Consider the following 20,780-nt stretch of genomic DNA (forward strand, 5'->3'; position numbering starts at 1 on the left):
AATATGGGACCTTTAAAGTGCACTGTTCAGTCACTGAGTGCTTTACGTTATTACACAGAGATAGAGACAATAATGTTACTGGAGGAGTCACAAAGTGAAGCTTTTTTTCTTTTATGTGTCTTTTATGTATTCTATGAAAGAGGTGTGGCCATGACTAAAACCTAGCAATTTGGATTGAGACTGCTGAAAATGATGACTGTAATCCAAAATGTTTAAAGTAGTCAAGTAAACTTAAGTATTTTAAGTAATAGATTGAAAGTGATGTAAATTGTCATGATTTTATTTACTAGATTGAAAGTTTGGGCTGACAGTGTACAGCATCATAGCCAGGGTTCAGCCCCATGTTCCCACATTTCTAAGACATCTAGGCCCTATGCTGCCTGTTTCATGTCCATGAGTCAGACAAACAAAACCAGACTGTTTTTTTATTGTTTGTTTTTAAAGCTTGTAAAGGCCTAGGCCTCCAGTCCCTGGCTGAGCTGCTACATCACCATGTCCCTTCCAGGACACTGGGATCAGATATTACAGGTCACTCTCTAAACCAGGTACAAACCAAAGGTGACCGAGCCTTTGTGTCAGCTGCCCTCGGCTCTGGAATGACCTGCCCGGGCATGTCCGCTCTGCGGGGTCAAGTGAGGTTTTTAAATCTCCTCTTAAGACACACCTCTTCTCCCAAACAGGGTTAAATGGACATCAGGTATAATCTTAATTAAATCTTGATATATTTTATTTTATCAAATATTCCCTCGGGTTTCATGTTTTGTCTCTTTGTACTGTATCTTGTAATTTGTGCTGCTTTTAATCTGTACAGCAATTTAGTCAAATTCAATTGTTTTAAATAAAACAAACTTTGAGATTTGGGGAAAATAGTCTTAGAAAGGTGGGAATAAAGAGCTGTAGGAACATACCTCATAGTCAGGCTGTAACTCATTCGGAAATACACGTGAACAATCAAAAATGTATACATATGAAGGGTTTCTGTTTTTTTCTTCCTTTCCCTTCAGATAGGATCAACATTCACCGAGCCTGTGGTGAAGTACCCTGCTCTGTCTGCCACTCATGGTTGATAATGACTCTGCAAACTGACTTCTTTGTCCTTTAAAGTTTAGTTTGCTTTTTCCTTCCAAAGCTGTCAGGGTGCACCTCCACCAGCTGTCACTGAGTCCCAGCTGACCCCTTAAACCGCTCTTTAAATGATCTGGATCAGGTCAAAATGAACCGCCTTACCACAGCCCAGGGACGGAGCCAGGATTTCAGTTTTGGGTGGACAAGACAAGTTTCAGCTGGGCCTCAAGTTACGAAAGTTCTAGCTCATTAATTTAATGCATAAAAACAAATTACAATAAACCACTGTTATTGTGATTTACTTATTTAGTTCGTTAGTCAGTTAGTTTAGTGTAGTTTATTGGTTTAAATTACAGAGACAATGCATTTTTATACACATTTCAGTAAATTTGCCTGTTTAGCCAATTTGGCTAATTTTCAACCATAGTTCTGGGGCAGGTGGCATGAGTGCTACAATAAGTAAAATGTATTTTTAAAAGCCAATTAAAACAGTACTATGAATTTACAAAATACATTGCAAAAATTCATTACAAACATACAATAAAATGCAATTAAAATGTCAGATCAGATGGTCACACACTTGACATTTATTTTATTTTTATTTTTTACCAACAGGCTGAAATACATGGCTTATTTTACAAAGACAGACCATCTAAAACTAATAAAACAAATAACTGAGAAAATTTTACTTAAATTTTTTTAAACCGATTCAAAAACAACAAATCAATAAAAATTTAAAGTAAAGTAAAAAAAGTGGGTGGGCCTGGGACTTTTGGGCCCACCCATTGTGCCGCCCCTGCTAAAGCCAGCGCTCTCGCTCGTCACAATCACCAACATGACGAGCTGTGAGTTGATCCCAATCGTTGTTTACTGCGTCTTTTTAAAACGACCATAATGAACATCTAACAAAACAAAACACGCTGACATCATTACCTGCACTCTCTTCTCCACAAAAGACATTGATTTATTCCCCAAACCCCTTCAGAGATCTGGTTGAGTAAAGGTCAGGAGGTGACTCTGAAGATTCATTGGTACATCGATATTCTGCTGCTTCTTCTTTTAGCAGGGTCATAATAAATTCCGCCGCAGTGCAGGGAGAGAGTGTTTGTATCAAGTGTATTATTTATGGCCAGAAAATTGCTGCCTGTGGTTTATTTTAAAATGAAATTTACATACACTCTGCGCCCTGGCTGCTCAGGCAGGCGCTGTACTCTTAAGGAGGTTTGCGGCTCTCATCTCTGCGTGTGATTTGCAGGTTTATTTTTTCCCCTTAAACAACTGAAGGCTTTTTTAAAAGTTGCAGGTGTGAAAGAAAAAAAAAACTCAGCACAGAGGTGTCCTTCCTGTTTCCTCCGTGATTTCTCTGCTTCTTCTTCTTCTTGCAGCATTTTTTTTTAGTCGTCTGCGCTCACATTGATTCAGCCACCAGCCACTCTTAATTCTCTGTGCCGTTACACCACATCTTTTCACCATGTCTAATTTATTATAAAAGCTGCTCGGCTCTGCTCTGATGAAATGATAATGCCGGCTCTGAAATGGCAATTAGGGGAGAAATTAAAAAAGCTTCCTTTAAAGAACGAACTGTCTGGACTTCTTCCTATAAATGAAACTGTAACGATCCCATCGTCCTAATGAGGACATGCATCTCCAAAGCACAGAGGAGGATTTCTGTGTTCTTTAAAACATTTGGGGGAGAGGCCTCATGAGGCATTATGGGTAGATTTTCTCAATACACACACATACACACACATACACACACGAGAATGAGCTCTCTGTTCAGCTGGTTCTGCTCCCATGTGGCTGGCAAGTCGGTATTGTTCTTGAATTACAATAGCTGGAGGCTCACCGTGTTGCTTATAGAGCTGTGTGTGTGTGTGTGTGTGTGTGTGTGTGTGTGTGTGTGTGTGTGTGTGTGTGTGTGTGTGTGTGTGTGTGTGTGTGTGTGTGACCGTGCACGTGTTGAATGACAGCAGCATTCCGCAGGAGACATTATGATTCGAAATATCCAGCTGAGGCATGCGGGGAAGTACACGTGCGCCGTGCAAACCAAGGTGGACAGCATTTCCATTGCAGTGGACTTGGTTGTCAGAGGTAAGCTGCAGTCTCACTCCTCCTTCTCCTCCTCCTCCTCCTCCTCCTTCCTACCTTTGCCTCCTCTGACTCTGGAGGTGCCCATGGTTACCAGTGATTAAGGCTTTTCCAAACATTTAAATAATTCATTCTTCATTTACTGCTGGAGAAGGAGGAGTTTACAAGGGTTTAATGTTTATCGCAGCGGGTTGTGCTGCACTGATGAAGAAATAAAAGGCTGGAATGAAAAGGGAGGCAAAAAGTCATTTCTATCTTGAAGGTTTAAAGGAAATTTACTGTCTAATTAGACCAAATCGCTCCCGAAGGTTTCACACCGAGCCGACTTTGTTACAGTGGCTGCAGGAGCTACAATCACTGCGACTCTCTCAGGTCGTTCCATCCCTTCCTGATTTACATTTCCTCTCCTCCTCTCCTCCTCTCTCTTTCTCCCTATCTCCCCCTCTTCTTTGGCTGCTTGGCCATCTATCAGGTCCCCCGGGCCCCCCCACCAGCATCCATGTAGAAGAAATCACTGATACCACGGCGTCTCTGTCCTGGAGGCCTGGCCCTGATAATCACAGTCCAATTACGGCGTACACCATCCAGGCCAGGACGCCGTTTTCCCTGGGGTGGCAGGCTGTCACCACAGGTAAGCTCTCTCCAACCAGCCGTGGCCTCCTCCAATCACACCGAGGGGCCGCTCTTCAATTTACTCCGTCTGTGAAAATATTGGAGGTGTTATTTTTACCCCAAACTGTTCACAGCAGTGCCCTGATCATAATTATAAAGTCTGGAAGGTGTGAACCCCCACACTCCCTCACAGACACACTCTCCTCTCTGCAGTAGCTATATATCATGGCTGAGTTTTGTGACTTTAAAGGTGTGTGACTACACGTCATGATAATTCAGATAGAAACAGCCCCAGTTTTAAACTCTCATATAAACAAGAATAACTCTTCTTCTAACCCTGCATCAAATCAAGCACGCTGAGGTGAAGACAGAGGAACTAACACTCGTTTGGTTGTGAAATATATTTTTGAAGGTTTGGCATTCATCCTATCCCAGTTGGTTTTGTCTAAGACTCAAAGAGGACTCAGAATTCTTTTTTATTATCATTATTATTCATCTCTTGAAATTCAGATTTCCTGTGTTTTCATAAAATTTCACGCATGTGTGATCTGATTTTTGACACACCCAAACTTTAACTGTTATAATGAAACACACTGACATGTAGGGAAGTTTCAGGGAAGTATTTCATATCTCACTTGACTTTAATTTTTTACATAAAAATAATTAAAATTCTTGCAAAAAAAAAAATAATAATAATAATAAAAAAAAATGTGGCACAAATAGAACTCCATATTTGGTCACACATAGCTTACATAGCGATACCCAAGAGGTTATACTAGAAGCTGACAAAGAATTAAAGGCTACCATTGGCTAAGGGCTGATGATGTAAGAAAAGAGAGATAAAAATGTGTCATTTTGAAAATAAGGTTTTTGTATAGCTCTACTTAAGCATATTCATGACTTTAATGGGGGGGTATTGTGCTTCTTTGGTGTAATTTCTTCTATCTGGTGCCCCCAGTGTATCTTAACATGATTTACAGTTTAATAAATAAATAAATAAAAATATATCTGCCTCTGTCTAAAACACTTCATTTAGCTGCCGTCGCTTTAAGGCCCCCTGCTCCACAGACCCCCTTCTCTCTGATTGGTCAGCCCTCTGTAGGCCTGTATGGGGCAGAGCTACGGGTAGACATGAACCATTTTGATCAGTTTTACCAACAGATTCAGGGGTTCAGGGAACATGTGGACATTAGCCCATGTTTCAGGCTGACATCCAGCGCTGCTACTGTAACCCCTCTTTAATTATTGGGAAGCAGAACATCCCCTCTTTAAACCAAATCAAACCTCAGCATTCACTTCTTTTGGTTATGTTTCTCACTCTCTGTTCTGGGTTTGTGGTGCTCTGATCTTCTTTTTGACCTGGTCTAAAGACCTCTCCCTCAACGCTCTTGGCTGTAGGCGTAGGTAGAGGTAGCTAACTCATTAATCCATTTACATGGATTTTCCTTTGCCAGGGTCCAGGTGTTGGATGGTTGGAGGTAAAGCCTGGGTATTAGCACCAGTTTCCAGATAAGAGGGGATATGTTGGCTTAGTGTTTCACAGGGTCTTGGTTAAATCCTGGATTACTGGAGGACTTGAGAGCTGTGATCTCCTTTGTGTCCCAAAAGCTCGCCTGTATCCTGGGCTGCAGTTTGGCACCATTCAGCATTTTTATTTTGGTGCCTTGTTTTTGGATTTTAAATGTTGTATTTTTCAAACTGCAAATAAATGCAAATTAATCAGTAAACTATGGGATTAACTGTTTTGATTTATTTTCTTCATTTGAGATTATTTTATAGCACATGTATAATTCTCCCCTGACAGCCTCCTGATGGGACCTTTAGCTCATGCTTCAGCAGGATAATTGACGTTTCACTCATATTGTATATCCTCTGCTATATTTATTATTTAAGAACACTTTGATTTCAGATAGCTTTCCTGGCCTCATTGATTTACAACGTCAGGATCATTTCTTTGAAATAAAACTCGGTTATGACCTTGAGGGAAGACAAGAGACAACATAACCAAAAGTGAAGACACAAGCAGCGGTTTAGGGGCCCTTGCAGCCCAGCAAGATCTGCTTCAGTAAATGCCCATGTATGTAGATAAGGACAGGCTCCTACAGAAAGCATTCATGGGTAATTTTATCCACATAGTATGTTACAGCACAACTTTGGACCTCCACTTTAGACCTGCAAATTCTGTCATTTAACTCAAAGTTGAAATAAAAACAGTTGATGCCTCCTCATGAAAGTAGTAGTTAGAGTTTTAAGTCATTAGGGGCCGCTGTAGAGCAGGTACCCGCACAAAAACACCAGATTTGTGGTTTGGTGAGTTTTGGAGCACGTCATTCAGAGATAAAAGGAACTCTGAAAATGAAGGAAAAATAAGAATCTATCTATCTATCTATCTATCTATCTATCTATCTATCTATCTATCTATCTATCTATCTATCTATCTATCTATCTATCTATTTGAAACCTTTGTGCGCTTAGCTTTTGTTTCCCTGAGTTTGTGCATGCATCTGTGTCCTTGTGGGTGACAATACTGCCCTGAGTATGATGCTACGGATGACACACACACACACACTCACACACACACACACACACACACACACACACACACACACACACACACACACACACACACACACACACACACACACACACACACACACACATACAAAAAGTTCCTTGATACTGAAGGAGGCCCTTTGTGCTTGATGCCAGTTCCTGAGGTGGTGGGGGGCCATCGGCTGACAGCTACAGTAATAGACCTGAGCCCTTGGGTGGAGTACGAGTTTCGAGTCCTGGCAAGCAACACCATTGGGACCGGAGAGCCCAGCAAGCCATCCAAACAAGCAAGGACAAAGGGGACCTGTATGTACTGCACGAGCAGAAAAGAACTCCTTTACCTCTTTGAAAAATGTGTTTATTTGTTCTTCCTTTAGAAACTCAAAGACGTCAAGTGAAAATTTAAAACCCATTTTAAGATATTAAAACTACCCTAATGTCTGTCCATCAAATGTCATTATACAACCAGGAAACAGTTTAGTGTAGCGTGTATTTAAGGGCCATAAGTATGTAGCAGTTGCTATGCTAACAAGTGACCATGGTATGGGCCAGGATCAGAAGATTAGGTATGACTGTTAGAGCTGGAGTAAAGCAGAAACAGCATTACATTTAAATGGTGATAGCATCATGTAGTGGGATGAGTAAAAAATAACAGAAGTATTCAAAGAACAACAACAAAAAAAGAACTATATGGTAGAAATAAAAATCCCAAAGAAATGAACAGGTACTGCAGTATTTCTGATAACCTGTTGATAATGTGCTTTGAGCTTTCATTGAACTCAAGTTCAAGTGAGTAGCTAAGGTAGGCTGTGTCATCTTCCTACCAGACCCACAGGATGATGGTTGGTGGTTCTAGCAGTAACTGTTTTAGCTCGCCATCAATGCTTATAGGAGTTCACTCAGCCTGTATCAAGCCCCGTTCCCACCAAGTGGTTTGGTTTGGTTCATCTCGGTACAACATACATTTTGTGGCGTTTTCTTTGGCCAAAACCAGGACAGGTTGAAGAATTACCAACCCGTACTGCCCCCTTTTGGTACCCATCTGTTTGGGTGCCAGACATACTGATCCGACCCCAGAAGGTGGCGCTAAAGCACTGCGGTACGTTTGTAACAAAGAGTTGCATGGAAATCACGAATAAGACAAATTGCTGGATGTCTTCCATCGTTGCTCTTTGAAGGACACAGTTGGCTGTGGAAACACAAACAGAATCTGGCCTGTACCAAACTTTACTGATCCATACTGATCCAAACTAGACCGCTTGGTGGAAACAGAGCTTCAGATAAACAGGAGCATTAAATGACCAGAATTAAGGCACGATATTTGGCTTCTTAAGCCTGCAGCATTAGCTTCTTAACAGTTATTGTTTACACAATTCCCAGATGTTTCCTTTCTTTGAGCAGAAGCATCTCCAATTCTTAATAGTTTCTATTTCCTTTTAGTGCATACAAATTCAAAGCGTAAATGTTATCAGCTATCTGAAGAACATATCTTTATAAACAGACAAAATATACAGCTACAACATTTTTACTTCTGGTTATTTTACTTTATTTAACCAGGAAGAGAGTCATTATGATTATAAATCTCTTTTCAAAGACCGTCCTGATCAAGACAAGCAGCAGACCAGTCACATTATAACTACACACACTAAAAACATGCATCTCTTTTCATGGTCTATATGCTAAGCTAAGCTGCTCCAGAAGAAGTCTTCCCAAACTTGAGGACCTCTCAGACAGTAGATCTGGTTGCTGTCTCGGTTAATTCTGGAAATCTGATGTCTGAAGTGAGACTTTTATTTTGGAGGGATGTCTAACTTTTATTTTCTCAGTCTGTAGAAAAAGTTTTTGTCTCCTGAAGTTTTAAGTAGCAGAAGAATAACATGTGCCTGCTCAGGGTTATGTGAAGTCAACAGGACTAAGCTGATCTGTCTTCTTCCTTCAGCGCCGAAGGTCACACCGGCTAATGTGAGCGGAGGCGGCGGCAGTCGCTCGGAATTAGTCATCACATGGGAGGTAAGCAGGCTTTCTCTGGACCCCTCGCCCATGAAGGAGGGAGCCAGACGCCATTATTCTCTTTGTATCTGGGCCTCTGTTTCATTAATAATAGCTCAATGGTTTAATGTATGGCGTTTTCTTTTTGAGAACAGAGAAGCAATAACTGCTGCTGTCACCGCGGGGAGAGAAAAAGTGCTTTTGAGGTTTCAATAAGATAATTAAACTTAAGGGTTCCTTCAAAGATCCAACTTATCTCAGATTGTTTTTCTATTTCCCTTCATTTTCTTTTCAGTCTATTAAATTAAGCTTTCACAACCAATCCAACCCCAAAAGCTTATAATTATTCAGTTTCCTAAAGAGAATCAGGCTGTGTGAAACATTAAAGAGAACCAGGCTTGATTTTTCAATATGTAAGAGTTCAGTTTGAGTCCAACTTCTTCTTAACAAAGCCATTATTTTCCCTCACCCCGGAAATCCCCTGAGGTATTTGTCGTTTGACGTAAAAGAAAGAGCAGAGAGCTCTTTTTTCTGGTCTAACTTTCAAATGTGACTCTGGGCCTGAGGATGACAGAGGTAAGAAAGCCCGGGGATTGTTTTGTTAAATGGTTTGATCTTGGGAAAACTGGGAAATGAACAATATTGAAAACCCTCAGCTGTCTTCTCATGGTAATTCTGCCACCGGGGGTCAACGCCAACCCTCTGATGTTTCAGTGAGCTGAAGCAGCTGCAGACACAAGTGTAAGAGACGATGTCCACACCAGGATTTCTGTTCAGAGAGATGAACTGAAGTTCAGTCGTCCTCAGTTTAGATAGCTGTAATGATATTAGCTAATGGATTAGGAGTTCCATCTTACATTGTTTGATGGTTCTCATGTTTTCTAGCTGTGAGCTCCAAACATCAGACGTCTGAGGCGCTAACATATGTTTAAACACCACCAATAAAGAGCCATCACCTGTAGCTGCAGTCTGCTAGTCTGAAATAGAATTGAAACAAAGCTCTGATACAGGTAGTGATGGGTGTCTTTCACATTTGAAATGATACGGTACCAATGCCCTGTACCTGGCAATCGGTATCGGTACTCAACGGTACCAGTTTTCGGTACTTTTATGTGTTTATGTGGTAAAAAAAAATCAATTTGTCAAGTAATGAAATTTAAATTCTTTTAAATTTAACATATTTATTCTTCAATGTATAAACTTGGAATGCTGAGTTCATGTCCAGCATGGAAAATCACCTACTATTCCACTTCTTCACAGTCATAAGGAGGCTTTTAGGTACCTAAACATGGTACCTTTTGATTTTAAGTGAATCGGTACGGGGTACTTTTGACAGAATTCGGTCGGTACCTACAAAAGTACCTAACTCGGTACCCATCCCTAGATGCAGGTGACATCATGTTAACACTACCAACCATTCACAGAGGGTGTTTCACCTTTGTTTGTGTTTGGGTTTTATGAGTCCATAATCATCTGTCAACCTCTAAGACTTCTGTCATGACCCTAAAGTTGACAGCTGTAATCAATGAACCATCTGAAAACTTGGTGAAATAAACTGGGAATTCCCAAACCTTTAAATCATTCCATCAACTTTTCCACTTTGTGCATTTTGTGTAGAAGAAGTGTTCAACTCTGATTCATGATGAACTTACCAAAACAGAAAAACAACAGCACATACATGTACAGGTGCTCGATTCTACTCCAGAAAATAAGCTCATTAGTCTGTCACAGGGAAAAGAGCAACACACTGCTTCAAACTGAATAAGTACGCAACATTTTAAATATGCTATAAAAAAATAATGATACAAATAATTAAGGATGTAGTTGTTTTATAACATCACAATTACATAAATATTTGATTGATTGAATAAATAAAGGCAGAAATGATTGTACGAATAATCAAATAAGTATTTGATTAAATAATGAATGCAGAAAAAAAATCAATAATTAATCAGTTGTCTGATTAAATCAATTGATGCCAAATAAATGTTTGAATTATTCAACAAGTATTTAGTTGAAAAAAAAAAAAAAAGCTTTCAGGAATAAAAGTATTGGTTATTAAATAAATACCTAAATATATATATATTTTTTACATTTAACCTTCATTTAACCAGAAGAGCCTCAATGAGATCCAAAATCTCTTTTTCAAGAGTGTCCTGGCAAAAAATAGAAGTGTATATATATTTTTAAGTATATAAATAAAAAAATGTAAGCTTCTTTTTATGAAAATTGTATTTTTTTCCTATTTATTTTCTCAATTTTGCATGCTTTCTTACATTTCTTATTAACTTATTTGTTAATTTAATTACTTTTATATGTTGAGTTAGTGCCATAATACTGCATCTTTGCATTAATCAACTGTTTTTATGTATTTATTTATTCATATTTAATGTATATATTTATTATAAATTTATTTATTATATTAAGATATAAAAATAACAAACAGAGAATCTAAACATTCATTCATTCATTCATTCATTCATTCATTCATTCATTTATGTATCTATTCATTCTTTTGGTCATTAATCAAGTATTTATTCTATTATCTTCATTTTCATTTCTGCTTCTTTTTAATTTTTATTTCTAAGTTATATTTATATTTTTCCCTGTCTTCCAAACAGGGCCGGGATTAATTTTGTTACACAAACTGGTAACGTGTTTATCTATCTTTTATTTAGTATGAGAGTGGGTTCATCCACTGGAGTGAGGTCTGCAGCTCCAAATGATCAGAGTGTTTCCTTAGTGTAGACTAGAGGACAGCTGCTGGTTTGGTGTGTCACGGTGACAGCCCGTCAGCTGTGATCCAGAGCAGTGGCTGTAAAGATAAAAGTTGTGTTTTTGGTTTAAGTTGTAAGTCTTTTACGTAAAGTTCACGCAGGTGATTCTGGGGAAAACAAACATTTCCTTGGAGCAGAAGAAACTGAACCCGTGTTTCTCTCCTGCAGCCGGTCCCTGAGGAGCTGCAGAACGGAGCAGGCTTTGGTTACGTCGTGGCCTTCAGACCTCACGGTGCAACAGGCTGGATGCAGGCTGCAGTTCCATCAGCTGAAGCGTCCAGATATGTCTTCAAGAACGAGAGCATCCAACCCTTCTCACCTTTCCACGTGAAGGTCGGCGTTTACAACAACGAGGGGGAGGGGCCATTCGGACCGGTAACAACCATCTATTCAGCTGAGGAAGGTTTGTATGATCCTGTGTCACACTCTCTCACACACACAGCTCTGGAGGAGAGACTCACTGATACATGAAAGGATCCACTCAGGAGCTAAACACTTGTTATCTTGTAGGAAGCGTTTCTGTATCAGCACTTGCAGGCGTCCTCCTCACACTTCCCTCGCTGTGTTGTTCAGATGAAAAGAAACAGCTTTGAAACTCTTTTTTCATGTTCCCTCCTAGAGGGTCATCAAAGCTCAGTGCTTCTGAAATCATTCAGCCTTTATGCTTTAATTCCAGAGCCTGGCCGAGCTCCCACCAGGGTCCGTGCTAAGAGCCTCTCTGCATCGGAGATTGAAGTTTCCTGGAAAGCTCTGCCTTGGAATGCCAGCAAGAAGAGAGTGCTGGGTTACGAGGTGGGCCAAACGTTCAGTGTGTGCTTCTTTCTCAATGCAAATGTGTGTGCATCCAGGCACGAGCATATGGCACCTAAAGCTGTTGAAGCTTGTTCTGCTCTATTATTGATGAGCTCAGCCTCATGCACCTTGACGCCCAGAGACATAATAGGTTGCTTGCATGCATAATGGTCCTGCCTTGTCCCAGGCTGTGGGTTTAGTCGTGTTTCTCTTGTTGTTTACCTAAGTACTGTAACCACCCTGATTAGCGTACTGATGCAATACTCTAAGGGATCCAGCGTTTAGCTTCTAATCCACACAACAAAGCGGTTTCAGACACTGGCTTTGTGCTCAGTTTGGCCCTGTCATTTTAATTCTGCTCATTATTAAAACCCAAGATGGGAATAAAAGCACATTTTCATCCATGAAATGCATAAAGTGTCTGAATAATAAATTGTTGACCACTCAAAGTCAACAGAGGAGCGGGGCCTGAGCAAACCATTCCTGTGAGGAAAGACAAATTATATTTGTGCTGTCAAGCGTGCCAGCTATTTCAGCCCTGACAGGCGGGGGACAAAGAAAATCTGTTATCAGGGAAAGTGGATGTCAGGGGATTTTTTCAGATTCTTCCTCCTTTTTTTCCCCCCGTGCATATTTGACCCCAATCTTTACCACGTAACATGAAGCAGGACACGTCTGATACAAAACCTGCAGCACATGACTCGTGCTGAGCCAAGGTACACGGGGTGACGCGCTGTTAGAGCTTGTTTTCAGACCTGCTTCACATCTTCCCTCCAGTTGAGTGCACATCTCCCTGTTTCTAGTTTGCAATTCATTGACAGGGTGTAAGAGAAAGCTTTTAAGGTGTCTGTGCTGCGCTCACATCTGTGGTTCTGCCCCGTTGCTTTTCAGCTGAAGTACTGGAGTAGAAGTGAAAAGGAAGACACGGCCAACATGCAGAGGACGGTAGGAAATCAAACCCTGACTATCATCCGTGGTTTGAAAGGCAGCACCACGTATTACATCTCAGTGAGGGCGTACAACACTGCTGGGGGTGGGCCTCCCAGCTCCACCGTTAACGTCACCACCAAGAAACCACGTAAGTGTCAGATCTGCAGTCAGAGAGAATTGTTTTCTTCAGTTTCTTGTTCATTTTAATGTCTGGTACCACTAAAGTTACCTGAAGGATACAATGGCCATTAAAAGCAGCTGATACTTGATATTTGATGTCCTATTTGACATGCTTAAACTTTGTTGTATTCCCAGGGTATATATGAGGTAACCATGGTGACCACTCTGTATACATCATGCGTGTGCCTCACAGCATCACCAGGTATCACTTGTACATTGGACTTGTACATTGGTCCGCCCGGTGGCAGACCTGCAGCTGCTGCTGAACCATTTGTCATTAGTTTGGTTATAAAAACTTCAAACAGGTTGGCTCCAGCAAAAGTCCTGACTGTAAAGTCTGGAGGACCTGGATCAAAGATGCTGGATCCACCACATCAAATTGTATCAGGCACCTGAAAACTCGCCTGGATACGTATATGGAATGAATTTCCTATCTTAAATCAAGAGCATTTACAATTGATTTGAGAGCAGCATTTTATTGACGTCACGCTCAGATTTTGTTATGTTTCTCAAAACTCTGCTCTTGCATTCAAATTTGCCTTGCGCGTGCTCAAACTGTGTCCTCGCGCTTGGTTATAATGCTGCTCGTGCAGATTTCCTGCACTCACACTCGGGTTCTTCCTCTTGCGCTGAGAAAATTTCTGCTCACAGATCTCTGTCTGCTCTCAAATTTTTTGTGGATCAACCAATAGAAGGCAGACTAGTATTGACCAATCAGATTATCCCTGTTTGTTTACGGAGGCGTTCGCTATTCTCTACGGAGCGTCAGATACTGGCGGGCACTCTTTCAACCTGGTTTAACACCCCCTGACCTCCGGGGCTGTAATAAATGTGATTTCTTTATTTTTCTGTCCACTGTTGAAATCAAATATCATTCAATAAATACCAGAGTACCTATGTTTTTCATTGAAATAAAGCTTTTTTTATTTTTTTTTATTTTTTTATTTTTGAGATTTTCTTGATTTTTTTTTTTTTTAATTTCAATTTTTTGAGAATTTTGCAGATTAAGAAAAATATTTCCCTATTTTTTTGGGGGAGATTTAACAAATGTTTGAATTTTTTTAATGTAAATACCCTTCTTTTTTGCAATTTTAGAAAGATTTACAATTTTTTGAAAAAAAGCAAAATTTAAAAATTGCATTATTCAGGTTTTTTTTTTTTTTTTGCAAATTTATATTTCAGCAAATTTTTTGAAATAGCAAAATTTTGCACATTTTTATTTTTCACTTTTTTTATTTTACAATTTTCTGATTTTTCAAAAAATAATTTTACCAATTGAATATAAATAAATTTTGCATATTTATTAAATCTATCACATTACAAATTTCTTTTCCTCCTTAAATTTGCAAATTTATTGAAAATAAAAAAAAAAACTTAAAAAATTACATTTACAATGTTATTAACACAAAAGCTTTAATAATGATTTAACAGATTATAAACTTTTTTTGTCTTAATGTGAAAATAAAGTAGATTTTGTGGCTCCCGAATGACTTTCATCCATGTGAGCTGAGGCAAAATGGCTCTTTTGACAGTAAAGGTTGCAGACCCCTGCTTTAGTTCTACCAGACATTAAACTAAACAAGAAACTGAAGAAAACAAAAGGTGGTCGAATATTTTTTTGATTTCATATATGATTGACTACATGTAGTTTTTCAGCTTTTATCTAAGATGTGTTTCTTCTTCCCAGCTCCCAGTCAGCCACCGGTCAAAGTGACATGGAACACATCAAACTCCAAGATTATCCTGAACTGGGAACAGGTCAGGGCTCTGGAGAATGAGTCAGAGGTCACCGGCTACAAAGTAAGCGCCCCCTGTAGCTCTCTTTCATCAGGAAATTGTGTTTGTCGCCACAGCCTCTGCGTCTGGCTTTTTGATTTGACTTGTACCAAACGTCCTCAGGTGCTGTACAAGAGGAATCAGCAGAGCCGCCCCAGCGTCATGGAAACCAACACCACCTCCATCGAGCTGGCTCTGCCCACCGATGAGGATTACATCGTGCAGATAAAACCGTTCGGAGAGGGAGGGGAGGGCAGCAGCAGCAGACAGATCACCATCCCAAGGATACCAGGTCAGTGGAGAGCTAGTAAGTGCCTCCCTCATGGCTCAGTGAAATAATCCACTCCCCTGCTGCTGTGTTGCCAGAACAGATTAGCTTTCATCGTATCCAAAGGCAGGAAGAGAGACAGGAAATAATGTGCTACATGGGGCATTTGTATAATTATGGCCTCCACTTGACACCTCAAAGATTGCATTGCATGTCATGTTGAGCAGTTTACAGATAATGTATTCAAAATGTGTTGAGTACTGGAAATGTCTCAGTGAAGAAATGAAAAGCCTGTTTTTCATCTTCCAGAGCAAACCAACCAGCAGCCTTCTCTCTTCTCTACCTTTTCCAGGCCCCAACGCAGTCGGCTCAGCGTCCAAAGTCTCCACTCTGTCAGCCCTCAGCACAATAGCACTGTCTTTCACAGCACGGACATCTTTATGACAAACAGCTTCCAGCAGACGTTGCATCTGATGTGCAGACAGCTCAACAGTGGAATGCAAACACAGCCCAGTCTGGTGTGACTAGATCCATTCATTTAGAGTTTAGCCGCAGAAGGAAGACGCTGACGAGAGGGGAAAAAAATAAACCATGGAGATGAAAGAGAAGGACTCCCATTCAGCACCCATGCTACGTACGGGGGATTGACTGATGTCGCGACTATGTTGTTACCAAAGCAGCTTTCATAAGAAAAAAGAAAAAGTCTTAAATGCATTTTTTTGTATGTTAAGCTTTTATAGATTTTTTTCATAATTTATTTGATGTCGGTCAGGGCTTTCTGGAGAGAGAATGGTGAAGTGTGTGGCAAACAACATCATGAAGCAGTCCAGAGATTTGGCACCTGTCCTCTTTGACATTAGGGTAACACTCGTAAGTTTGGTCGTAACACCAGATTATCTCTTTCTCAATTTAGCCGAGCAACTAACAGGCTTCCTGTTATCAACTTCTGCAATATTTCAATCAAAGGACTGCGTTAACATGTCAGCTCTTTGTTTAGATCACTTATCTACACACACTGAAAGTGAAGCGAGGGGTTTGCATTTCAAGTTATACATTGCAGACGCTGAATAGTTGTTTGGAACAGAGCTAGCTAGACTGAAAGCTTCTCTCCTGTGGGTAGAAACGAGGATTAGCGCCAATCCCAATCATACTCCTTAGTCCTTTGTTTTTCACATTCACGTCGAGCAAAAGTGTGTCCAATTCCCCATAAGGTTAAGTGGAAGGGCTGCACAGCCCTTGAAACTGAAGCCCTGTTTTCACCAATTGGTTCAGTTCAGTTTTTCTTGGCCCGCATTTCGTGGCATTTCCACTGACTAATCCCAGGATACATCCTCAAATAACCAAGACAAGTCGTTCCATTTTTTTGGACCCTATGGACCCCGGGTCAATAAAGGTAAGGTATTAGCCACACACAGGGTATGATACCCTTGTTATGTTTTCGACTTTATCCTTATATTTTATATAAGCCTATTGTTCAATGTAATACTTAAGGAATAGACGAAGATGTGTTAAAAAAGTGTATTGCTTCTACATTGGCTTGGCAATGTTAAACAAGTCATTCGTCATGACATTAACTTAAATGCTCATAGTACAAGCTAACACTAAGGAGAAATAATGAAAATAACATAGAATTTGTTTTACATGAGCACGCACACATTCAAACAAACAAAACGTTGCCAGTACACTAGTCACTATATTGATACCATTGACTCACCATGTCGAGTGTTCTGAGTTACCTTTCGCAAAAAGTAGTTTATTCAAAAACATAACAAGGGTATCATACCCTGTGTGTGGCTAATACCTTACCTTTATTGACCCGGCACGGACCGGTAGAAAGTTAAGGATAAGGCATATATGTGCCGAACAGGATCTCTGAGCCGTGCGGGACACAGGAGCCACCACACATCCACGGGAGTCGTCTGTGGGTTGGAGGTTCTCACAGGATTTCAAAGTAGCTCGGTACTTCAGGAAAAAAAATTCCTCCTAAAAACAGGAGGAAAAAATTACCACGAAAAACAGCAGGTTGAGGTTCTCGAGGGATTTCTAAGTGCCTCGATACTTCAGGAAAAAAATACTCAGAAAAACAGGAAAAAAGTAATCTGAAAACAGAAAAAAATACTCATAAAAACAGAAACAATTATAACAAATATATATATATATATATATATATATATATATATATATATATATATATATATATATATATATATATATTAATCAGAAAAACGAAATAAATTACCACAAAAAATTTACTCATAAAAACAGAAATAATTATAACAAAAAACAAACCAATATAATAATTATAACAGAAAACAAACCAATAAAAAATATTAATCAGAAAAACAAAATGAATTAGCACAAAAAACAAACAGAATAATAAATTACTCTGAAAAATCTGAGTTTTTTTTTTTTCTTCAAGTGAATGCAATACGCTTCAGTAATAAAATGATTAATATAGTGACAAAACGATATCAATAATGTAGAACTAACAACTCAACTGTTACTCTGCACCATTTTTAAATTAATTGGCTTTGTAATGTACCTCAATGAAAGGTGACTGTATCTTTGAAAATCTCCCACCTTTTCAATGACAGTGTGGGTGAGTCATACCAACACAATAATGTTGCCATCTTATGGGTTTATAACTGAAAAAACTAATCAATTACTCATTACATGTTACTTTTTTTAAAGGAACTTTATTACTTTAATGATTACTCCCCGCCAAAAGTAATATATTGTAACGGCCAGACTTTCTGGAAGGGGGATTAGAATGCCACGAATATAAAAATGAAATCATTTAAACGCTTTTTGTCCTTGTTTTTTACTTTAGCTAAACGTTATCAATGCCATTTCCAGTTTTGATGCCATTATAGATTTTGAGAATACACATTTTTCAATACCAATGTTTCTTTTTTCAGTTTCAGGATATATTTTTTCATACTGAATTCTTATTTTCAATACCAAACATTAAAGTCACCGTTTTGGCTCCATACATGTGAAAGAAAATCAAGGTTGCGTCCGCCTACGACACAGGTGGCGAGCAGCTGGAGGTGACGATGAAGCTAGAGTCAAGTGGCGTCTTGTTTCTTTGGGATGTGTTTTCATCCCTTCCCCTTGGGCCTCCAAACAGAGGGCAAAGGGGTAAGATGAAGGGGGAGGGCTAAGGGGGTACACTTGGGATTGGCCTTAATCCTCCAGTAGCTAATCCACTGGTACCAACAAAAACCAGGAGGTCTGGACTTCTGTCAGACTCTTGTCAATGCAATACTCAAACACTGAAGTTATAACTCGTCGTTGTATCCATTTCTGTCCATTCTGGCCTCTGAAACATGACTGCACTCTTTGGGACAGGAACAAAATCCAGTCAGTGTCCGTGCATGACTTTTTCCTTCAGTCTGAAGCATTTATGAGGTTGTAACTGGCTTCCAAGGTTCTCATGAAATACTCTCTTTTCCCACAATGCAGCAGAGTGATGTATCCTGGCACTCCAATGTTAGGTTGTTACAGGAACAGCACACCCTCTGCATTACAGAGATACCCACCTGAACCTGCTTACAGAGGGATACTGCCCCCTCATTAGCTTCATCTGAACTCCAGATTTCAGTTTTGCACATGAGGAGGGCTGTAAGTGACAGGAAATCTGCGCTCAGTGTAGATCGCTTCAGGGCCACTAAGGAAGGATGTAATGGATACTGCAGCCGGTGACTTTGCTGTTGTCAGACAGGCTTCTTGTTGAAGGTGACCAAGTACTTCCAGAAATTCAGAGTCCTAAAAAGCCATCTGAGCTTGTCGTCTGAAACAGCGCCGCACCGCGCTGCGCTGGAGAGCACCTCCCCTGGGTTCCTCTAGCTCGGTCACCGGTCTTGCTCCAGTGACCGGACCCTCGTGGCTGTCTCACGCTCCTCTTCTTTCAGTTAGCCCTGTGTTTAGAGCTATTCTTTGCCTTCTGTGTGCCTCATCATATGTTCAAAATCCTCAGGTCCTTGAAGAGCCTTAACTTATCACGTGTAAATCAAGAACATTAGAAACATAGAAGTCTAGAGCAGCCGCAGTGATGTTTACATGCTGCTGTGTTGATGCGTACTGTACGTGGTTGGGTCACTATGATTCGTTTGAATGGCATTCTGCTGTTTTGCATGGATTTTGGCAATATATGAGGGCCTGGTGCATTTTTCTATGTGTGTATTCCTAATAAAAGACGATGCTGCTGATCTTTCCTTTCCCATTATCTTTTAATGCCGTGTGGGCGTTCTGTGCTACAGAGGTACGGTGCACTCTGTACGTAGCTTGTAATCCAGTGAAGTAGTTTGTACTTTAAAGGGAGGTGTGCTGTAGGCTACAGTCTTGCTCAGACGCAAGAGACGCATCAAGAAATGTGTAAAATACTGTTTTTGTACACTTCAGATCATTTATATAAAATAACCTTTCTAAAGAGATGATTTACGTTCTGTTTTTATGTAATGACTTTGTTTCTTACTGTAGGTAACTGTTGCTCAGCATGACTGTAAGTCTTCTCGATTCTGTCCATCTGCAAACAGACTGAATGGCTTTAGGAACATGCAGGGTCCATGCACCTGACAGGTTTGTGTATAAGCCTATCGTATGTGTACCATGATATCTCCACCATGATCAGCCCCATGTCTTTGCTTCTGTCTCAGTCAGCCCCTCTGAAATGTACTACTGGTCTACTGTCCATAGACGCTCGACATAAGAGTTTCCTCTGTTGCTATTTGTTGTTTATACTGTGTTAATAAAGATTATTGATTTATAGAAGCAGACTCTCTCGCAGCTCTGTTGGAGTATCTCTTCATTACAGGTGACCTACAAACAGGAGCACTATGCTGCTGCTGCTGCTGCTGCTGGCATTTGCACAGAGCACAAAGCAGTGAGAGGTATAAAGCATCTGGATTTCACAGGTATGAGGGGGAGGGTGGGGGTGACTCTTCATTCTCTTCAAATCTTAGCAAGACTGTTCCTTGACTGATAGAGAAATGCACCCTGGGAGAAGAAAAATACAAGCAGCATAAGCAGAATACTCCCTTAGTACAGTTCAAGTTCCAAAAGCATCATACATTTCCCATAATGCAACATTAACACATTAAACTTCAATTCATGCCAAATGAGAAATAGTGCCATTTTTAAAACCATAGATCCTGTGTTTTAAATACAGGTGGATACAAAAGGATATGTGTGCATGTAGATCAGGGGTGGCCAACCTGCAGCTCGCGGGCCACATGCGGCTCTTTGCCTTTCAGTGTGTGGCTCTTTGATCCATTCATTAAAAAAATTATTATATTGTTATGAGTAGTGGTGTGCCAATCAATCTCAAATATTGATGTATTGAAGCCAAAGCGTGATCAGTATTGATCAATACTTGGGTGATGTATTGATACTTAAGTTTCAGTTTCTTTTCTCTACATGGCTAATATGCTCATAGCTATCTAGATAGATGGAACTTTATGTCTTCTGCAGTAAAAACAGAAATTTGTCTTTGACACGCCTACAAGTATGAATTGAAACACACTTACAAACACAGTAAATGTGGCTTTGAAAATTTTATGTCATTTCATTAATGTGTGAGAGTGCATTTTTAATGTGGCTCTTTGTAGTACCATTATAATTTTTGTGGCTCTAGGTGTCTGACTCATTGGCCACCCCTGATGTAGATACTAATATGCGACTGTACTGAGTGAAGTAGACACATGTCCAATTAATACTTTGAAATGATACAAGTCAGTGGTGAGCTGCCG

General features: G+C 40.0%; 1 protein-coding gene across 4 annotated transcripts in view; it reads left to right on the forward strand.

Annotated features, from left to right (window-relative positions):
- LOC141789969 (contactin-4-like) overlaps window positions 1–19,803 on the forward strand; it is a 313,441-nt gene extending 293,638 nt beyond the window's left edge. Inside the window, exons 14-23 of one of the 4 annotated variants that reach the window (XM_074669582.1) lie at window positions 3,039–3,156; window positions 3,626–3,784; window positions 6,475–6,624; window positions 8,258–8,328; window positions 11,253–11,487; window positions 11,761–11,876; window positions 12,768–12,954; window positions 14,674–14,786; window positions 14,886–15,069; window positions 15,383–19,803. In XM_074669582.1, coding sequence (XP_074525683.1) covers window positions 3,039–3,156; window positions 3,626–3,784; window positions 6,475–6,624; window positions 8,258–8,328; window positions 11,253–11,487; window positions 11,761–11,876; window positions 12,768–12,954; window positions 14,674–14,786; window positions 14,886–15,069; window positions 15,383–15,474 — 1,425 coding nt within the window. In that variant the 3' untranslated portion in view covers window positions 15,475–19,803. Of the gene's footprint in view, window positions 1–3,035; window positions 3,157–3,625; window positions 3,785–6,474; window positions 6,625–8,257; window positions 8,329–11,252; window positions 11,488–11,760; window positions 11,877–12,767; window positions 12,955–14,673; window positions 14,787–14,885; window positions 15,070–15,382 lie in introns of all 4 variants that reach the window. The other 3 variants (XM_074669572.1, XM_074669591.1, XM_074669600.1) reach the window with 3 other exon arrangements.
- Window positions 19,804–20,780: the final 977 nt, after the last annotated feature.

Source organism: Halichoeres trimaculatus, unplaced genomic scaffold (assembly GCF_033239565.1).
Source record: "Halichoeres trimaculatus isolate MK-OKI-2021-1 unplaced genomic scaffold, fHalTri1.1 fHalTri1_scaffold_1, whole genome shotgun sequence".
In the NCBI taxonomy this organism is placed as follows: Eukaryota; Metazoa; Chordata; class Actinopteri; order Labriformes; family Labridae; genus Halichoeres; species Halichoeres trimaculatus.